The sequence below is a fragment of the Phacochoerus africanus genome, chromosome 4, assembly GCF_016906955.1.
Source record: "Phacochoerus africanus isolate WHEZ1 chromosome 4, ROS_Pafr_v1, whole genome shotgun sequence".
Classification (NCBI taxonomy): domain Eukaryota; kingdom Metazoa; phylum Chordata; class Mammalia; order Artiodactyla; family Suidae; genus Phacochoerus; species Phacochoerus africanus.
This window is the reverse complement of record NC_062547.1, coordinates 86,246,283-86,266,158: the sequence shown is the minus strand read 5'-3', so window position 1 is coordinate 86,266,158 and position 19,876 is coordinate 86,246,283. Positions and strand designations below refer to the sequence as shown.

Below are 19,876 nucleotides of genomic sequence, written 5' to 3'. Positions count from 1 at the left end.
TTGATTCCATCCTGTTCTTTTCCATTTGCAAACATACAGCCTTGCCTCCAACCAAACTGTCCTACTGTCCCTACTCTGGAAATACTGGGTAAGCCTGGTTATTCAGTTTGTTCAGTTTCCTTGGAACAGTCAGTCTTCATCTTGAAGTTAAGTATCAGCATTGTTCATGTCATTGTCACGCAGAATTTTTCTTTGCCGACATTTATGGTTTCAACGAGGAGTTCCTAAGATGCTGTTGCTGTCATGGGCCCATCCCCAGGGTGAAAGCTCTGGCTAAGCTCTGATGAATATGGAGTCATGGGCGCTGATCTGGTGAACTAACTGTATGTAATCTCTCTCACGCACATATGCACGCGTGCGGGCACACACACACACACACACACACACACTAATCCGCTGAACTGACTTAAATGAGATTTACTTGAGGACTACAGAATTTTTGACCTGATAAAATGTGATAGCTTTTTATGCCATTACCTATCTGCAGTTAAGATATGCAAAGTTATGAGGGAAAAAGGAAATGGGCCTGACTAGCAGGTGCTCGTCACCACCCCATAGAATCGTTACTTCCTCTCCCTCACAGTCCCAGGCTTAATTCCCACAACAGTTATCCACGCCTGTCTAGCTAAGGTAGGGGTCTTCACCAAGGGGAGGGTGCAGGTTCATCTTCCACGTACCCTGTTGAAGCCCGCGTGCAGCAGAGGGAGGACTGAGGCCTCTTCGTGGTCACTGCATCTGCAGCAAAGCAGAAAATGCGGTCACTTAGCAGATACGAACCAGGATTCCTCATGCTGAAACACAGAGAGAGCGACAAGGCAAGCAGGACGGCGGCTCTCGGAGTGGCTTCCTGGCTATGTGTGCCTGCAGGGTGTGCCCACCTCATAGGACCCAGAACCCCACGTCTGTCTTCAGATGCAAAATGAACACAAACAAGAGCAAGAACTCCAGCAATGGTTGTGAAAGCATCACCACAGGTGCACGAGACAGGCCCTCTCCAGCCCTGGGCTCCTTGGGGATTGGGGCATATGTACGGGAGCAGACCCATCAGGGGACAAGCTAGGTGCAAAACTCACCCCAGAGACCACTGTTCTCTTTGCTATCCCCAAACCTTCTGGATGCACGACTCCCACCCCAAGACCTAATAGGGTTCAACCCTCAGGAAGGCACCTGGCATTCGAGGCTGCAGGACCCTAGAGCCAATGGCAAAGAGGCATAATCAGGAACACCAAGTTAGAAGGGAAGAAAAAACCCCACAATGGATGATTGTCACTCATTTCCTGGCATGGAGTCCTACACTGAGGCTACAGTTGGTTTGAGTGCAAGGTGGTGCTGGGGGATAGCGTATATATCGTGCAGTCATGCTGCTGCCACCTTTATGAGACACAGGATCCCCGAGAGAGCCAATAGGGAAGAAAAATGGGAGAGTGGAGGTTGGGTGGAGAGGCAGAAAGAGAAGAGGAAGAGAAATCCCAGTGCCGATTTGTGGCATTACCTGGGGCTGAATTCTGCCCAGCGGGGAAAGGCTCTCCTCCCTGGCCCTTTCCTCCTCGGGAACTCAAGATTCTACTTCCTCTCAACAACAAATCAGGAGGGGAACAAAAAGGGCTCCCAAGGTACTAATCATGTTCTATTTCACATGGGGGCGCAAATGGGGGGGCAAACAGCATTCATTTTATTATTAATTCTATGTAGGAAATATTTAAAAAATAGGAGGGAAAGGTGGAAAATCCTCCTAAGACACAGCAAACCATTACTCGCCACACATTCTTGCTTCATGAGTAGGTGAAAAGGATGTTTTGTTCTTGGGCCCATGGAACCAGCCAGGCTTCGGAAAATGCTGTGTGGCCCGGTACTCTCTTGCATGCAGGTTAGGACTCTAAGACCCCGTTAAGAGCTCCCAGTCCCGAGAGATAAAATAAGAGCAAGAGGCCTGCAGAAGGCTCGTCTCACATCTTGGATGCCCTCCACCTTTCCCCCTGAGATTCCACCCCCCACCAAGATGGCAAGGAGGGAAGGAAGCCCTGGGACAGTAGCTTCACTTTCTGTGGCCCAGGGCCCACGCTAGGTGGCAGCTCCTAAGAAGAGACTGAGGAGCAGCAGGTGGGGAGACGTCTTTGCTGAGGGCAGGACTTTGAGGCCAAGATTTCCCACTGTCCTCATAGGGCTTTGGAATGAATAGCTCAACCCTGCCCTGACTGGGAGACCAAACCTCTCTCTGGAGTCGCTGGTCTGTCCACTCCCTCAGTGCAGCATCTGTGCCATTCACCCAGATGGGGCCAAGTCCAGTCAGTCCTAGGCCCTAATTAAGGTCTGATTCTCTCCAAAGCTAATGATGGCCATTAAGTGACGACAACCAATTTTGATACTTGCCAAGATTCCAGGCACTGCTGCTGTTCCATCATCGTGTCCCCTTTCCAGGTCTTTTAAGTGCTGGTGGCCATTTCAGACAATCAACACAGCACAGCAGTTTCTCATTCCACAGTCTCCTACCTACAGCTCAATCCTTTTATTCTTCCAACACTGGCATATATCCTGCTGTCCTGCTTCAAGCCACCTAACAGTCCCAACGTAAACTGCACAATCCTTTTCTTGCAGGAGATTTAGTGCCTCTGTTCTCACGCTATGATTTGTTTCTTAAGTGGGGGGAAAAAAAAAAAAAACAACAAAAAACCAAGCATTCTTTCATCTCTTTTCTTCAAAGGAAAGCGCTAAGCTGGAACAATGTTCTCTCCAGACCTCCTCCTCTCCAGATTTTTTCCATTCATTTCTAGAACATAATGAGTCACCGTATTTCCCCCCCCCCCCGAGGTGTACAAGCCTGTGCTAACAGGAATCAGATATGAAAAAGAGAAAAACCTAAATATTTCTAGAAACTTGCAGAACAAAGAACCCTCCCTCCCCCGGAAAGATCTCAAGTTGTTGTTCAAGGTCAAAGACCGCCTTCTTGCTTTGTCAGTGCCAAGACTGGATTGTAGCAGACAGATGTTTCAGGATGAACCATATCCTCCCAGCTGGGGATGGGAGGTGAGCTTACGTTTGTGAAACCACCGCCAGGATCACCGTGTGTTCCGAAGGATTTGTGGCCCGGATTGACCTGCAAGGAGACACAGCACCATGTCACACCAGGTGACTGGGTCTTGTTCCTTTAAGTGAATTCAGAACTTCAAGGTAAAAATGGCACACGTTCAAATGTCCCTCTCAAGAAAAAGTCTGAAAACACATGGAAGACAACAAAGAAAGATGCCCTTGTGGATTAGGACAATCTCTTCGTTTTACTGAAAAAAAAAAAAAAAAAAAAAAAAATTTTTTTTTTTTTAAACTCCCAGGCAATTCTCCAGTAGGTCAAACCTGCCAATTTTCCACTTCAAAAACTGGCAAATTGCACTGAAATCCAATGTTTTCTGATTGAAATTCCACTCTGCAAGAAAATTGGCAGTCCTACAATTCTCTACTTATCAGTTTGTACTTGGGGAGCTAATTGGAGTGGATCTTTTTTTTCTTTTAAAAGAGTGGATAGTTCAGAAAGTTGACCTTCTAATAAAGACCACTGGCAGCTGGATATAGTCTTTCAAAAATTGTACAAAGGGCCATCCAAATTCTTTAGTTGTACAGTTATGTATGCTTAAATACTTTAAACAAGTGAGTCACCAACTCGGGCTGAGAAATGTTCAATATAGAAACTGTCACTATGATGATATTTGTTGTACTACGACCACCTGTATAGAATTGCTTTATTCCCCAGGAATTTAACAGGATTAAAATACATGAAGATAGAGAATTTTGAGGTCCATAAGTCTTCTCAAAAAGTGTCCTCTGCTGCAACTCAGTTTCTAGCTAACTCTAGCCAGGGTCATGCATTGCATGAACTCTTAATAAAGGGCCACAGACTTGAGTCTTAACAAATCAGCAAGCTTGTTTCCATCCATCTCCTGGGCCTGGCTTCTCCTTATTTCCAGGTCCTGCAAAAAAGAACGATCATCTCCAAGCACAGAAGACTCAGGGTTGCTCCTGAGTCATTTGTAAAACAACCTGTGTTTGTTTTTCTTCCCAGCTACTGGCATTCGTGCTCCTTTCCATGGTAATGTGTCTGCACTACTGCTTGCCCAGGACAGGCGGCTCATATTGCTACGTCCTTTTTGATTCCTAAATTTCCTCACCTTTCTCCAAAAAAGGTAACTTCCCCATGTCCCGTTCCTTGAGACCTTACTCTATGTGAGTAGAAGGCTCTTGAAAATGACCAGGATGTGACGGTTCCCCTTGAGGGTAAGTGGTATTGGAATGAGATCCTTGGGAAAGAAGGCCTGAATTCTCTAGGGGGTGGTAGGGCCAGCAGAGACTACATCCTGCAGTTGCCCCACCCCATACTATGTCCTGGCAATGTGAAGCTCCACTTATTTCCTACTTAGGAGCCTGCTGAATTCTCAGCAAAGATACCAGAGGCACCTAATGAAAAAAAAAAAAAAAGTACAGTGTTACAGAGATGTGCCGCTCAATGCTAGGGAAACACTAAGCCCTTCCCACCTTCCTCTGGCCTCTTCTGCCCCAAGGAGGCATCCTGGGTACCCTGCTGGGCTGGATTCTAAGGATGGGGCTCAAGCAAGAGGAACTTACTGGCCTGGAGCTCAGCTCCGCTCAGCTCGCTCAGTTTCTTTTGCATCCCTTTCTGCTGCTGACCTCTTCTCTCCCATTCCTCCAGAGCAACTGGTGTGGCCAGAGGAACTGGGACCGCTCCTGGTTGAGGGGACTAAGGGGGTACCTGGGAACAGGTAGAGCACAGGTCCAAGGAAGCATGCTAGCTAAGGTCCAGTCTAGCTCAAAAGCCAGGGATCCCAGGCTGTAGATGACAACGAAGAATGTACATCAGCTGAGAACGTGGCCCCACGCATCTAAGGGAACGTGTGCTGGCAACCCAGCAGTCTAGAATCTCACCATCCTCAGCGTGACTGGTGACAGTCACTAAATGCACCAGTAGATATGTAACTGGCTTTGGAACTGGACTGATGCCTCATTTTTCTGTGCAGCTGAGACGAAAGTTCACCCATCAGGGAGCAAAACTACATTTCTTTAGCAGATAAGCTTTATAATGTTCCTTGAATATAAACTGGGTCTTTGTCTGAATTAAAAGAATTCTTGCGATTAATTTTTTCTTTTACACCTGAAGCCGGTCTTAAATCATTCTATATATGCACAAAGGAGTGTGGTTTTTCTACCACAAAATCACGTAAGAAGAATAAGTGGAGGCCAAGAAAAAGTTGACATACTTAGTCATAAGAGACCCAATTCTAGTCACACACACACACACACACACACACACACACACGATAAGATCTAGGATAGGATTATTTGAGACCACCAAGACATCTTAAAATAGATTCCTTAAGAAAATTTCTGCTTTGGGAAGCTGAAAATGGTCCAAGGATAGCAAGGTGACGCCTGTAGTGAAAAACCTCTCTTAATGTGCTAATTTCTTGTCAGGGTACCAAAGGTTTTAAGAAGCTATTTCCCTACCCTTCATTTCACTTCCTAATATTCAAGGCAATTCCAGCTCCATATGTAAGTGGAGTCTGTCCTGATCCAGCATTTAATTAGTGACCTCTTCCCATCTAGCTTCAAAGCATTCCACTTGTGCTAAATGGATCAGTTCACCCAGAGCTAACTCTGATGACTGCATTTATTTATGAACAAGCAAGCATTTCCTCCCCAGAGCACGAGCATTTCTGTAAACAAGCAGGGGGTTTGGATCCCTTGAAGATTTTCTGCTGTTGCTGCGAAGTGGCTGCCTTCCCCCCCAATGACTGCTGTAGAATCCACCCATCTGTGTCAGGCAGGGAAAAAATGGTCTATTTCACACATTTCTGCTGTTCATTTGGGGAGAGAATAATTAAGATTAAAATATCTGGTTTAAATCCAAACCATATCTGCATAGTAAGAGCTGTGCAAATTAATTTTTTTTTTTTTTGAAACATGAACAATACTCAAGGGGGAAAAAACAGCTTTAAATTTTCAGTGGAGCCCAGCTCACAACTCTAAGTTCACTGGAACCCAAATGTAGCAAAACAGAAAAGGCCAGAGGAGGAGTTAGAGCTCTCATCACAGAAATCTGTATGCTCTGCTTAGAATCAACAACACACACTTTAGAAACACTTAGGATGGAACTAAAGACAATTCTAAGTGAATTTCATTTTAAACTCTTAGATGGACATGAACTAACATGTTAACATAACTAAGGTACCTGCACACCGCCTCCGCATCAAAGTTTCGAGTTTGTCTGTGATCGATGACAATGATTTCATGATGCTTATCGAGGAAGCATTCCAGGGCTGACTCCGGAGTCCGAGCAATGTTGCATCTATACCCGGCTCTGTCGCAGGCCCACCAGAAGCCATCACTCTGACGATCTTCCTTGGCAAAGATAAGTAAAACCTGGAACACAGAGAAAAGCGGATCCTGAGAGCAATCATCCTTAGAGACTATTCAAAACAACCCTACAACATACTGGTTTAGAAGGCAGCCTCCTGAGAGAAGCTCCCTAGGTTCAAATCCCAACTGGTCCACTGATTCTGGGGTGTCTTGAACAAGGGAGTCCCTCCCTTTGGCCTACAGTCCATCCACCATCAGATGTGATAGGAACAACACCACGTAAGCTAGCTGTGAGGCTTGAGTGACCACAGAATGGGTGCTCCATCACTCTGCTGGTGGTTCTGATCCATTTGTAACTTCCTATTGGCTTTGTTTTTAAATAGACTGAACAAGGAGACTCCAAAAGGCTAATCAACACAGGTGAGACTACGGTTCACATACACAGGGGTTTGGTTCCAGTGCTGCTGGCGTTGCACATCAAGGTGCCTGGATGCTACCTCTCTGAGCTTATACCTTAAATCCCTACCCAGACACAGAAAGATCGGGAACTCAGAAGGATCTCAAAGAAAAAGTCTAGCACCTGACATTTACCAGATCCAAAAAGAACAATTGTGACATGTGATGCTCCTACAGCTAAAGTGAGGAAATAAATGTGCCTCTTTCTGCTTCCCTGAAAAGGAAGAAGGTAGCTGTCCTGCACACCCTGTTGCCCTCACCATTCCCTGGGCTGTGGCGCCCAGATGGCTGGGGGCCAGAGAGCCAGAGATGGACATGCAGCTGCCTGAAATTGTTCATGTATTTGTTTATGGTCTATCTTCCCCACTGGAATTGAGCTCCAGAGAGAGAGGACCTGCCTCTCTCATTCCTGCTGTGACTCTGTGCCTAGCACCGGGTAGCACTTACTCCCTGCTCAGTGAGCATTCGATGAGCGAAAGGATAATGCCATAGAAGGTTTCTACAAGATGCAAGAGGGTTTTACTGTCAATCTGAACAAGGCAACCTCAGGCAATAGGTCCAATAAGAAATACATATAATAATCTCAAGATATTGATAAGGCCTTTATTATTCTTCAGCAGCCACTTCTGGTTTAAACAATTAGGAACAGAAGGGAAGTTTCTGGTCCTTTAAGCTCATAGCCAACACCATTCTTCATGATCACATTCCAAAGGTGTTTCATTTAAAATCAGAAATAAGACCAACGGTCCAGTCATTACCACTGTGTGTGTGTGTGTGTGTGTGTCTGGGTGTGTGTGTGTGTGTCTGTGTGTATGTATATACACATATATACACGTTTATATATTGCTTTTTAGGGCTGCACCCATGGCATATGGAGGTTTCCAGGCTAGGGGTCCAGTCGAAGCTACAGCTGCTGGCCTACATTACAGCCACAGCAACATCAACATCAGATCTGAGCCACGTCTTCGACCTACACCATAGCTCACAGCAACGCCAGATCCTTGACCCACTGAGTGAGGCCAGGGATCAAACCCGCAACCTCGTGGTTCCTAGTCAGATTTGACTCCGATGCGCCACAACAGGAACTCCTACCACTGTATTTTAATGCTTCATTAAAAGTGACAATAGACAGGAAAACAGAAACAATACTATCATGAATCTCATGTGCCTGTCACCCAGCTTCAGCAATAACCAACTCCTGGCCAACCTGGTTTTAACTCTATCGTCCCACTTTCCAACCCTTCTATTAGCTAGTGGCAAATGCCATACACGTTGTCTATACACATCTGTTCAAGGTAAAGACTCTTTCCTTAAAGAGAAAACCACACCATTTCATACCTATGCCTTTCTAATAATTCCTTATCATTCAACAGCTGAATGTATCATTTGCTCTACACTATTTGAATCCTTTCCCGTTTTCTCAAGTGCCATGTTTCCAGAAGAGAAGTAATATGTTTTGGCATCATTTGAACATTTTCTTCTTAGCACGTGGCTTGAAACCATGTGCCAATAACACACGAGGCAGCCGTATTTACTAATGGCTCACTCTGGGCAAGGCTGTGTCACTCCTCAGACCAGCTCACCTCCAAAACCTTGGCTACAGAGCTACTTCCAGCAAGAAACAGGAAGTGTTTCTTGTAAGCCAACTGAGGGGCTTAGCCATACAATGAGACACCAACATCAAATGCTTTCACTGACATGTGGAATCTGAAAAAAGGACAGCATGAACTTCTTTGCAGAACAGATACTGACTCACAGACTTTGAAAAACTGATGGTTTCCAAAGGAGACAGTTCGGGGGGTGGGGGGATGCGCTGGGGTTGTGGAATGGAAATCCTATAAATTTGGATTGTGATGATCATTGTACAACTTCAAATGTAATAAATTCATTAAGGAAAAAAAAACAATGGAGCTATTATGAAAAAAATCAGGTAGAATAAACTGGGTTTGTACGAAGAGTCATTAGCCCTTTACGTGAGGTAGCTGTGCTATCAGGGCAAGAAACTCAATAGGCAGAGCCTCAAAGTCAGAAAAGGTGACATAGCTTCTTGCCTCATCTGGATCAATTATGGATTGCTAAGCAGGAATCTTAACATTTTATATTTCCTTTATACCATTCCCCCTCAATATTTGACTAATGCAATAAGAGCCTAACTGTATTCCCATACTGAATACGGATATTAATTTAATATGTTTTACATGTCCTTAATAGACTGGAGAGTTCCAGTTTGGGATACATGATGTCATTACTCAGATATTTCCTGAGTACCTACTATGTGCCAGACACCTTTTTTAATTGCTTAGAGTACCTGAGAAACAAGCAATGGGCATAATAAATAATCAAATGATAAGGACTGTTATAAGTGTTAAGTGCTAAGTAAAAACAGTAGGTCAGGGTAAGGGGGATCCAGAGGGGGCGTGGGATCAGTGTTAAGTAGGGTGGTTAGGGTGAGCCTCACCGGGAAAGTGACATAGAAGCAAGTAACATATATGCCTGAAGGAAATGGTTAGCTGAAGAAAACTCATCCCACTAGGAGGGAAGAGCTCCACCAGCCCCTACAGTGGGATGCCTGCCCGAGGTGTTCAGGGACTGCAACAAAGCCAGTGTGACAAAGGGGAGGGTAAGCAGGTGGGAGAGGCAGTGGAGGCCACAGCAGAGGTCTCCATCATGGTAAGCCTTGGAGCCACTTTGGCATCTTACACTGGATTTCGCATGGAAACTTATAAACCGATTCAAAGGGAGTTTTATTAATCATGCCTTGTTCATTTCTGTATTTTTGATGCTTTGAGGTCGGAAGCCTTGCTGATCTTGGAGGGACTGCCCCCTGAGGGCCAGCCACTATGGAAAACAGTATGGAGGTACCTCAGAAAAGTAAATATAGAACCACCCTATGACCCAGCAATCCTACTCTTGGGCATATATCTGGACTAAACTTCCCTTGAAAAAGATACCATGCACCCCTATGTTCACTGCAGCACTAATCACAATAGCCAAGACATGGAAACAACCTCAATGTCCATCGACAAATGAATGGATTAAAAAGATGTGGTATATATACACAATGGAATACTACTCAGCCATAAAAAAGAACAAAATAATGCCATTTGCAGCAACATGGATGGAACTAGAGACTCTCAAATTAAGTGAAGTAAGTCAGAAAGACAAATGAGATGTCACTTATATCTGGAAGCTTAATATGGCAGAAATGAATGTTTCCACAGAAAAGAAAACTATGGGCTTGGAGAAAAGACTTGTGTTTGCCAAGGAGGAGGGGGAAGGAGTGGGATGGACTGGGAGTCTGGGGTTAATAGATGCAAACTATTTCATTTGGAGTGAATAACAAATGAGATCCTGCTGTGTAGCACAGGGAATTATATCTAGTTACTTATGATAGAACATGGTGGAAGACAATGTGAGAAAAAGAATATATATACATATATTCATGTGGGACTGGGTCACCTTGCTGTGTAGTGGAAAATTGACAGAACACTGGAAACCAACTATAATGGAAAAAATAAAAATCATTTAAAAACAGTAACAACAAAGAGGTAGCAAACGATATTCAATTGCCTACGAATGTACTTTTCATGTGCCAACCAATCAAGAGCCTCTTCCTGCACCACCTCTATCACTCACTACCCCTCTGGGCCTCTATCCACTTACCCAAATCACTCCAGAGGCAGGTACCACCTAACTAAGGGCAATCCTTCTGCCCAACACTCCTCTGCAATGACTCCAACTGGCCAAACCTGTCTACCCTGCCTCAGCCCTTCCCACAGAAACCACAGACAAGGGTCCTGCTTACATGGTCCCCATCCTGCTCCCTACCTCCGACCAACCTTAATGCCTCCCTCTGTGTCCCTCATGGCCTGCCCTCTCCTCTCAGGAACTGTGAGTAACAAACTTTCAGTGACAGCCCCTCCTAATCTATCAGCCTCACTCTACCTCCATAATAATCAAAACCTGTATTTTAAAACAAGAGCATTTCTAAGAGTACTCCCTAGACAATGTCTCTGGGTGGTGTTTACAATTCTTTGCATTCCTAAAAAAAACTAATTCCGAAAGACTGCTTTTCAATAATTCACTCCTAAGCAAAGTGAAAATCTGTGGGAATAAGAAAATACATACATACACGCACACATACATATATGTCTATACATACAAATACATATATTTTAGAATAAAGTACTGTAATATTCACAGGTCTATGCATTTATTTATCCCTCTATCCATCTAGTAATACTTTTTTTTTTTTTTTTTGCTTTTTAGGGCCGCACCCTCAGCATGTGAAGGTTCCCAGACTAGGGATTCAATCAGAGCTACAGATGCCAGCCTTTGCCACAGCAATAGCAATGCCCGATCTGAGCCTCATCTGCTACCTACACCACAGCTCATGGCAAACTGGATCTTTAACCCACTGAGCAAGGCCAGGGATTGAATCCGCAACCTCATGGTTCCTAGTCCGATTCGTCTCCACTGTGCCACGATAGGAACTCCATATTCATTTTTTTGATGTCTGCCTATCTCTGAAAAATTCTAATCTTCTCTAGGAAAGCATAACACCCAAGGAACCAAAGTTGTACTCTCTCTGTCCCTACCTCCTAGCCACTGCTGGGTTAATAATGTTGTTTCCAGGTATCTGAAATTTGAACTAGAGACACCAAAGCTGGGAACTAGGACCCACGGTTCATTAATAGCAGAGATATTGAAGGAAGAACCTGAAATTCCTTCTGTCAAAATGCTCAGAGATGGCTCATTGCCATTCTTTTTAAGCCATGAATTTTTCAACTCAACCTCGGATTCTGGGGGAAAAAAAAATTGCAGTAATATATTTATTACAGACCTATGATTTTGTGTAAGGCAGCTGTTACTTGAAACCAAAGAACACAAGCCCCCCTCAAACCTTATGTGAAATAGCTTCTCTTCAGATTTAATATTCTACATATTAATGTTTAATTTCTTTGTTAAACATGGCAATTTGTAAATGTGTATTGACCATTCACTGAAGCAAATGCCATAGAGTGATTGTGAAAAATACTTAAAAAAAAAATCAGTAATAGAAGCACATCTCATCTGGCTCAGTGGGTTAAGGATCTGGGCGTTGGCCCTGCAGTGGCTCGGGTCCCTGGTTTGGCTCAAGTTCGATCCCTGGCCCAGGAACTTCCACATGCCATGGGCGCAGGACAAAGAAAAAAAGGCATGTCAGTGAGCCTAAGAGTAAAAGTCAACTGACTGGTACTTGTTCTCATATCATGAGGAACACTCTCTCAAAGAGCACTTTTGAAAATCTATCAAGCAAGATGTTAAGAACTGGGAGTAAAAAGCTGATAGAGTCAACTACAGACCAGGTTCTACACCGAGGACTCAAAGCAGGGGAGAGATTCAGGTAGGCAGCTAAGTACAAGAGATGCACTAACGAGTGGTGACCAAAGACCGAGCATGGACATGGCATCCAGGGAAGGAATCCAGACACAGAAGAACAGGCAAAAGGAAGTAGTTTTGTTACATCAACCTCACTGTCCTCTTATAAATACATCAAAAGAGAAGAAGATTAAGAGCAGATCTGGGGTGGAGTTGCCACCCCAGCTCAGCGCTAACAAATCAGACTAGCATCCATGAGGATGCAGGTTCGATCCCTGGCCTTGCTCAGTGGTTAAGGATCCAGCATTGCCGTAAGCTGTGGTGTAGGTTGCAGATGTGGCTCGGATCCTGCCTTGCTGTGGCTGTGGCGTAGGCCGGTGGCTACAGCTCCGATTTGACCCCTAGCTTGGGAACCTTCACATACTGCGGGTGCAGGCCTAAAAAAAAGGCAAAAAAAAAACCCAAAAAACAAAAAGCAGATCTGGGGTGAAGACTAGGACAATGAGGAAACATCTTCTGGAGCAGCTCTTGGCCAACTTGGGTTTTGTCCAGGATCAGAACACAAAAATAGACAGTTTTCACTTAGCATGGTAGTGCCAGACCATGTAAATAACCATACAAAGCCATCTTAATAAACCCTGGTAAAAATGATCACTCTAGACGCTTTAGCGATTTCTGTCAAAACATAAATAACTTCCTTATGGTTGGTTATAAATGTATATAGAAATGGAAAAAATGTAAAACATTTCATCAGTACACTGTAGTGTAAAACATTAAAAATGAAGAATTTAAAAAATTTTAGGCTTAGGAGTATTTTAAACAGGGCTTGTCTTCTAGTTGTATAAATTATGATACAGAATGTGCCTCACTTCTATGCCTTGGTGAATTATAAGCTCCTAAGTCTGGATCAGCTTCCAACATTTTACCCTCTGTATTTCAAGGTCATGAAATAGCCCCAGAGTTCCTTTAATTGGTGTGCAATTGTTTTGCTGGCATCCCTTCTTCTGCGACACTTCATCCTTCTTGTCAAAACCGCTTTCTTCATTTATGTCAAAAAACTTGCTTGGCTGACTTTCCCTGGCTACCTACCTAGACTCTCTCGCAGGCAGTAGTGTCAATATTCTTACAGTCAGCTCTCTCCTCCAACTCCACTGACTTCCAGCATCATCGCTTTCCCTTTCTTTGCTATGCTTTCATCTTTGTTGGCTAATGCCCTCTTTCAGTAACTGACCCTGTAGAATGCCGTGGGTGTTATCATAGAGAGTTAAGGCGGCAACACAAACTGCATAGGTTCCTGTCTGTGCTTGAACAGGCAGAGAGTTTGAAAAAAAAAAAAAAAATTTGACATGATTGGTCACTGATTGTGCTGCGTATTTGTTACTTATGTAAAGACTTGCGGACTGCAGAACTAGAAGCAAGGTTGGTACTTTATGTAATTATTCAGTTAAAACACCAACGCGACTGCAATCTTTGGGTCTGGTGTTAACTCAAAAATGTGTATCCATCGATACTGTGCAAAGGGAGGGCTACCTGCACAGCTTTTCGAATATAGCTATGAAGGCTTCTGACTGTCCTGAGGACCCCCCCCCCCCCCACCAACCTGTGCCTTCTTAGAACTACAAAGTGTAATTCCTCTTTCAACCCAAGCCAGAATGCTACGTTGAGAGCGGACCCAAGGCAGGGCCCAGAGATTAAAGTACAAGGGACCAGTGTGAGAGGCTACATGAGGGTAGTATCCAGACTGCAGGTGACTAGGGGCAGAGGGGTGAGGGGGGCAGTTCCAGGGACAATGACAGGAACAGGGATCATGACTCTCAGGAGTTCTCAGAGCAGGAAGGGGCTCTGGCAGTGATCCATTAATCCCCATGCAATAGATGAGGCCGGAGCCTTCACTGAGCAAAGCAGCAGCAGCTGAACCCACAATTCCCACCTCGTCCATAGTGACCTTCCCTGATGTCCTCTTGCTTTGCTAGAAATACTGTAACCATTCCTTTGACAAGTTTTAACAAGAAAGTACTAAAAAACCATCTTTCTGAGGAGAGCAATAAAGTGTCTTTGATATTTAAGTAAGACTGAAACTCTATGCTCTGGTGAAGGCAAATTATGCAAAGAAGAAATCTGCCTTATCCTTAAGTTGAAGAACACAATACAGATGTTCATTATTAGTAGTATTCTTTCTAGAAAGGCTGTCTACATGTCTCCAAATGGATTATCAGTATTTCCCATTAAACATCTAACTTTCAGAATACTTGTTTTGGTTTTAAGACAAAGCCAGGTCACAAGGAGCTTTGAGAGTAGACCACATATTTAAGTGTATCCACATAACACCTAAGTAACTGGCCAATCTGATCATAGGTGGGATAGACTCAGCTGGGGAAAAATAATGGTTTGGGAGCTTTCCTTCAGCGTCCCTAGGAAAGAGATGCTAAGCCATCTGGTTGGGGTTCTGATGTTAACTCGACTTGAGCTTTGTGCAAACTGCAACTATGCAAAATGAGGCCTTTGTCAGGCAACTTCTGTTAAATGAGAATTTAAGAGCCAACCATGAGACTGAAAGGACTTGAAGTACACTAGCACATGTCACAAACTTTCCAAACTTTTTGGAGGTGGACATCATCCCCAGTTACAGACACGAAGACCGAGGCAGGGAAGAGTTAAGAGACGCCCACAGTCACACAACTAACAAGATTTGAACCAAGGTTGGCCTAAAATTCTGGACCCAAATTCCTAATAATTCTGTGGTTCTGTGTAAGTTTTAAAGCAAAGTCTTGCTAGGAGAAAAGTTAGGCCATAGCTATGAGCATCTGTTTCTAAGTCCTGTTGGAAAGCTCTGTGCGAGGGGCGGGCCAACAACACTCCAGGCAGAAACATGCCAGTTCCACACATGAGGAAGTAAACGTGCTTCAGGCCTTGACAAAGAAAAGGCTGCTTGATTTTCAGATGGTATCATGTTGATAAAAATCTATTGCTTCATACTATTTTCCCTACCCTTTATTTATTTTTTTTTTTCTTTCTTCCAAGGCTGGAAAATTCAACTGGCTGTGAGTCGCAGGCTGTCCTGGGAGCACTGTCCTCTATTATAGCACAAGGCACTGCTGCCCACCTGCTCCTAAGCATGCTCCTGCCAGCCCATGCCAGCATTACGCAGGCTGGTCCCCACGCAGGAGCATGCTTCTCCCGTGACCTCAGACACGCATGCCCCAAAATGACCACATTCTACGATACTCTTATCAAGCAAGTTCCTCCCAAGTCCTCAGGGCTCTGGCTGATGTAGCTCACATTCTTGGCACAGCTGTTCAAGAATAGGCACTTTTCTCCAAGAAAAAAAAAAAATTAAAAACTAAGGTTATAAGCCATGGTTTGATTTTTCTAAGAGAGCGGCAATGATAGTATCAGAAGCACAAGAACGTGTGACTAGGTATCACTGCCTTTCAAGTCAGAAGGTAACAGACAAGAAAACCAACCAGCCCGACTCCCTGGCTGGTCAGAGGTCATGGGCAGCCCCGCACCCTTGCAACGCCTGCTGTGGAGCCTCAAGCACAGGGGTCCCCCACAGACTCCTTCTGCCTGGATCAGTGCATCCAACTACACTTAAATGAGACTCAGGGGTAAAGGCATCCTCAATTCTAAGTCGAGCTTCTTATCTTAAAAAAGAGAGTCACTTAATTATTCTCTCACTCCAAGAGGGACTTTATTTCATTTGGTCTTTTTAGAGCTGTACCTGCAGGATATGGAGGTTCCAAGGCTAGGGGTTCAGTCGGAACTACAGCTGCCAGCCTACACCACAGCCACAGCAATATGGGATCCAAGCTGCATCTGCCACCTACATCACAGCTTATGGCAAAGCCAGATCCTTAACCCACTGATCGAGGCAAGGGATTGAACCTGTGTCCTTATGGATGCTAGCCAGATTCATTTCTGCTGAGCCATGATGGGAACTCCCAGAGACGACCCTTGACGGACCCTCCCAGACTTGTATCTGCTGTCATGGGGGCCAAACTCATGTGACAGGAACCAGGCAGGGTCCACGATAACAATGGAAACATTCCATCTCTTGTGCTGGTTCATGGCATTAGTTTTACTATTAAGTTTCATAGCTTAGGAGCACAAATTTAAAATATGTGGTTATGATTTAATATAGTAAATACAGTAAGTCCAAAATTACAGGCAACTGTTTCTGTGATGAGGGAGTGAGGGCATTATGGGATATTTAAATACTACAAAGGATGATAGTGTATTTGGGAGGACAGAAATACACTATACTTGAGGCTGTTAAAAATTTGACTGCTATGCAAACATATTAAAAACAATTTAAGTGTAACTTTAAAATAGAAGCATAACCTATAGCTTCTAAACCAGAGACTGGTTCCTGTCGTGGCTCAGCGGTAATGAACCTAACTAGTATCCGGGAGGACATGGGTTCAATTCCTGGCTTCACTCAGTGGGTTAAGGATCTGTCATTGCTGTGAGCTGCGGTGTAGATCACTGATGCAGCTTGGATCTGGGGTTGCTGTGGTTGTGGTGTAGGCTGGCATCTGCAGCTATGACTCGACCCCTAGCCTGGGACTTTCATATGCCATGGGTGCAGCCCTAAAAGAACAAATAAAAAAATAAATAAAGCAGAGAAAATAAAAGGTAATTATGAAAACTATGTCAGTTTGACAAAAAGTAGAAATAAGAAAAAAATAAAAAGGACAATGGACAATAGAAAATAAGACTAATTGTATCAGTAATCATATTTAATGTAACCAGAATAAAGTCAAAATATCAGAATAGGTTTTAGAAAAATAAAACGATGTGCTGCTTGGGGGGGATCTTTAGCATAAAGTTATAAATAAAACTGAAAATGCAAACAGAAAAAGATCTATCGAGAAAATATTAACTGAAGAAAGCTAGTCCAGCCATATTACTAACAAATAAAATAGAAATTAAGGCAGAAGTTTAAAGAAGGACACTACACAGTAATAAAAGGAATAGTTAAAAGGAACAGTTACCAAGAATGTACAACAATCCAGAACTTGGATATACATAAAATGACAGACTCAAAACCTCAGAAAATACTAAGAAATATTGAGGATACTGACATATCCACTATAATAGAAACTGATAGAACAGAGTCAAAAAATTAAGATAGAGATAGTAGAACTAATCATTAAGAAAGGAAACCAGGAGTTCCCGTCGTGGCGCAGTGGTTAACGAATCCGACTAGGAACCATGAGGTTGCGGGTTCGGTCCCTGCCCTTGCTCAGTGGGTTAACGATCCGGCGTTGCCGTGAGCTGTGGTGTAGGTTGCAGACACGGCTCGGATCCCGTGTTGCTGTGGCTCTGGCGTAGGCCCGTGGCTACAGCTCCGATTCGGCCCCTGGCCTGGGAACCTCCATATACCGCAGGAGCGGCCCAAGAAATAGCAATAACAGCAACAACAGCAACAACCAAAAAGACAAAAGACAAAAAAAAAAAAAAGAAAGGAAACTGAAGATGATTCAAAGATGGAAAGACATCCCATGCTCTTGGACTGCAAGAATTAATAACCATACCAGCCAAAGGAATCTACAGATTGAATGAGATCTCTATCAAATTACCTATGACATTTTTCAGAAAACTTCAACATACAATCCAAAAATTTACATGGAACCATAAAAAAAAAAAAAAAATCCAGAATTGCCAAAGCAATCCTGAGGACAAAGAATAAAGCAGGAGGCATAACCCTGTCAGGCTTCAGGCAATACTACAAAGCTACAGTAATCAAAACACTATAGCAATGGCACAAAAACAGATATATGGATCAATGGAACAGAATAGAGGGCCCAGAAATAAACCTACACACCTACAGCCAATTAATTTCAGACAAAGCAGAAAAAAAATTATAATGGGAAAAGGACAGTCTCTTAGGTAAGCAGTGCTGGGCAAGCTGGACGGCTGCGTCTATCAAGAAATTAGAATGTGCCTTCACACCATACATACAAATAAACTCAAAATGGCTTAATGGCTTAAATATAAAACATGACATCATAAAACTCCTAGAAGGGAACATGGGCAAAACATCCTCCAACATAAACTATGCCAATGTTTTCTTAGGTCAGTCTCCCAAGGCAATAGAAATAAAAGCAAAAATAAACATGTGGAATTTAATCAAACTTATAAGTCTTCATACAGCAAAGGAAACAAAATGAAAAGAAAACCTACAGACTGGGAGAAAATATTTGCAAACCATACAACTGACAAAGGCTTAATTATCAAATTACACAAAAAGCTCACACAACTTAGTAACAAAAACAAGCCAATAACCCAACTGAAAAATGGGCAGAAGACCTAAATAGGTATTTCTCCAAAGACGACACATGAAAAGATGCTGGACAGTGCCAGTTATGAGAGAAATGCAAATCAAAACTACAATAGCCAGAATGGCCATCATTAAACGTCTACAGATAACAAATGCTGGAGAAGGTGTGAAGAAAAGGGAACCTTCCTACACTGTTGGTGGGATGCAAACTGGTGCAGCCACTATGGTAGATAGTGTGGAAGTTCTTTAAAAAACTGAAAATTGAGTTGCCATATGATCCAGTCATCCTACTCCTGGGCATACATCTGGACAAAACTCTAATTCCAAAAGATACAGGCACCCCTGTGTTCGCAGCAGCAGTATTCACAATAGCCAAGACATGGAAACAACTACATGTCCACCAACAGATGAAGGGATGAAGAAGATCTGGTACAAATTTACAATGGAAAATATTACTCAGCCATAAAAAAGGATGAAATCATGCCACTGGCAGCAACATGGATGGACCCTAGCGAGTATCCTACTATGTGCAGTCAGTCAGAAAGAGAAAGACAAATACCATGTGATATCACTTATGTGTAGAATCCAAAATATGAGATAAATGAATTTAAGTATGACATGGAGTCAGACTCACAGATGTAGAGAATAGACTTGTAGTTGCTGAGGGGGAGAGGGAGGTGGGGAAAGGGATGGACTGGCAGTTTGGGATTAACAGATGAAAACTACTATATACAGAATGGATCAACAAGAAGGTCATATTGTACAGCCCAGAGAACTATATTCAATATCCTGTGATACACCCTAATGGAGAAGAATATGAAAATGCATTTATAAATATGTGCCTAGATCATTTTCCTATACAGCAGAAATTAACCCAGCACTGTAAATCAACTATACTTCAATAAAATAATTTTTTAAAGAGAGGTGGTTAGAATAGCATTGCTAATCAATTTCCATTAATTCATGGATACAGAACACTGTATTCAACAAACAGAGACGCATCTTTCAGAACGTTTTTTGTGGAAAATTTCAAAACTTACTACATTACTGGCTACCCAACAAGTTGCAACAAGTATCAAAGAATCCCTAACAAAGCATCAAAGTAATTCAATGGGGGAAGGAAAACTTTAGTCATTTCAACAAGTGGACCTGGAACTCCTCGTCATCAGTATGGAGAGGAGGAGAGCCTTGGTCTCTTTACTGTACCATATGTAAAAATGAACTTGAAATAGATTATAGATCTACAATTAAAATTTAACAAAGCTTCCAGAAGAAATTAAAAAATTATCTTCAACGTTGGATTAGGTAAAGATTCTTAGAACACAGAAAGCAACAATCATAAAAAGTGATAAATGAGACTACATTAAAACTAAAATTTTTGCTCAAATACCAAAGTTATGAAAATGAAGAGAAAAG

At 43.1% G+C, this 19,876-nt stretch overlaps 1 protein-coding gene across 5 annotated transcripts in view; it reads right to left on the bottom strand.

Moving 5' to 3' along the window:
- PDE8B (phosphodiesterase 8B) overlaps nt 1-19,876 on the bottom strand; it is a 227,044-nt gene that overhangs the window by 103,400 nt on the left and 103,768 nt on the right. For all 5 annotated transcript variants that reach the window (XM_047778158.1, XM_047778154.1, XM_047778155.1 and 2 more), the window contains exons 3-5: nt 6,233-6,423; nt 3,035-3,094; nt 678-735 (exon numbers count right to left, since the gene is read on the bottom strand). In XM_047778158.1, the coding sequence (XP_047634114.1) occupies nt 678-735; nt 3,035-3,094; nt 6,233-6,423 (309 nt within the window). The remainder of the gene's footprint in view (nt 1-677; nt 736-3,034; nt 3,095-6,232; nt 6,424-19,876) is intronic.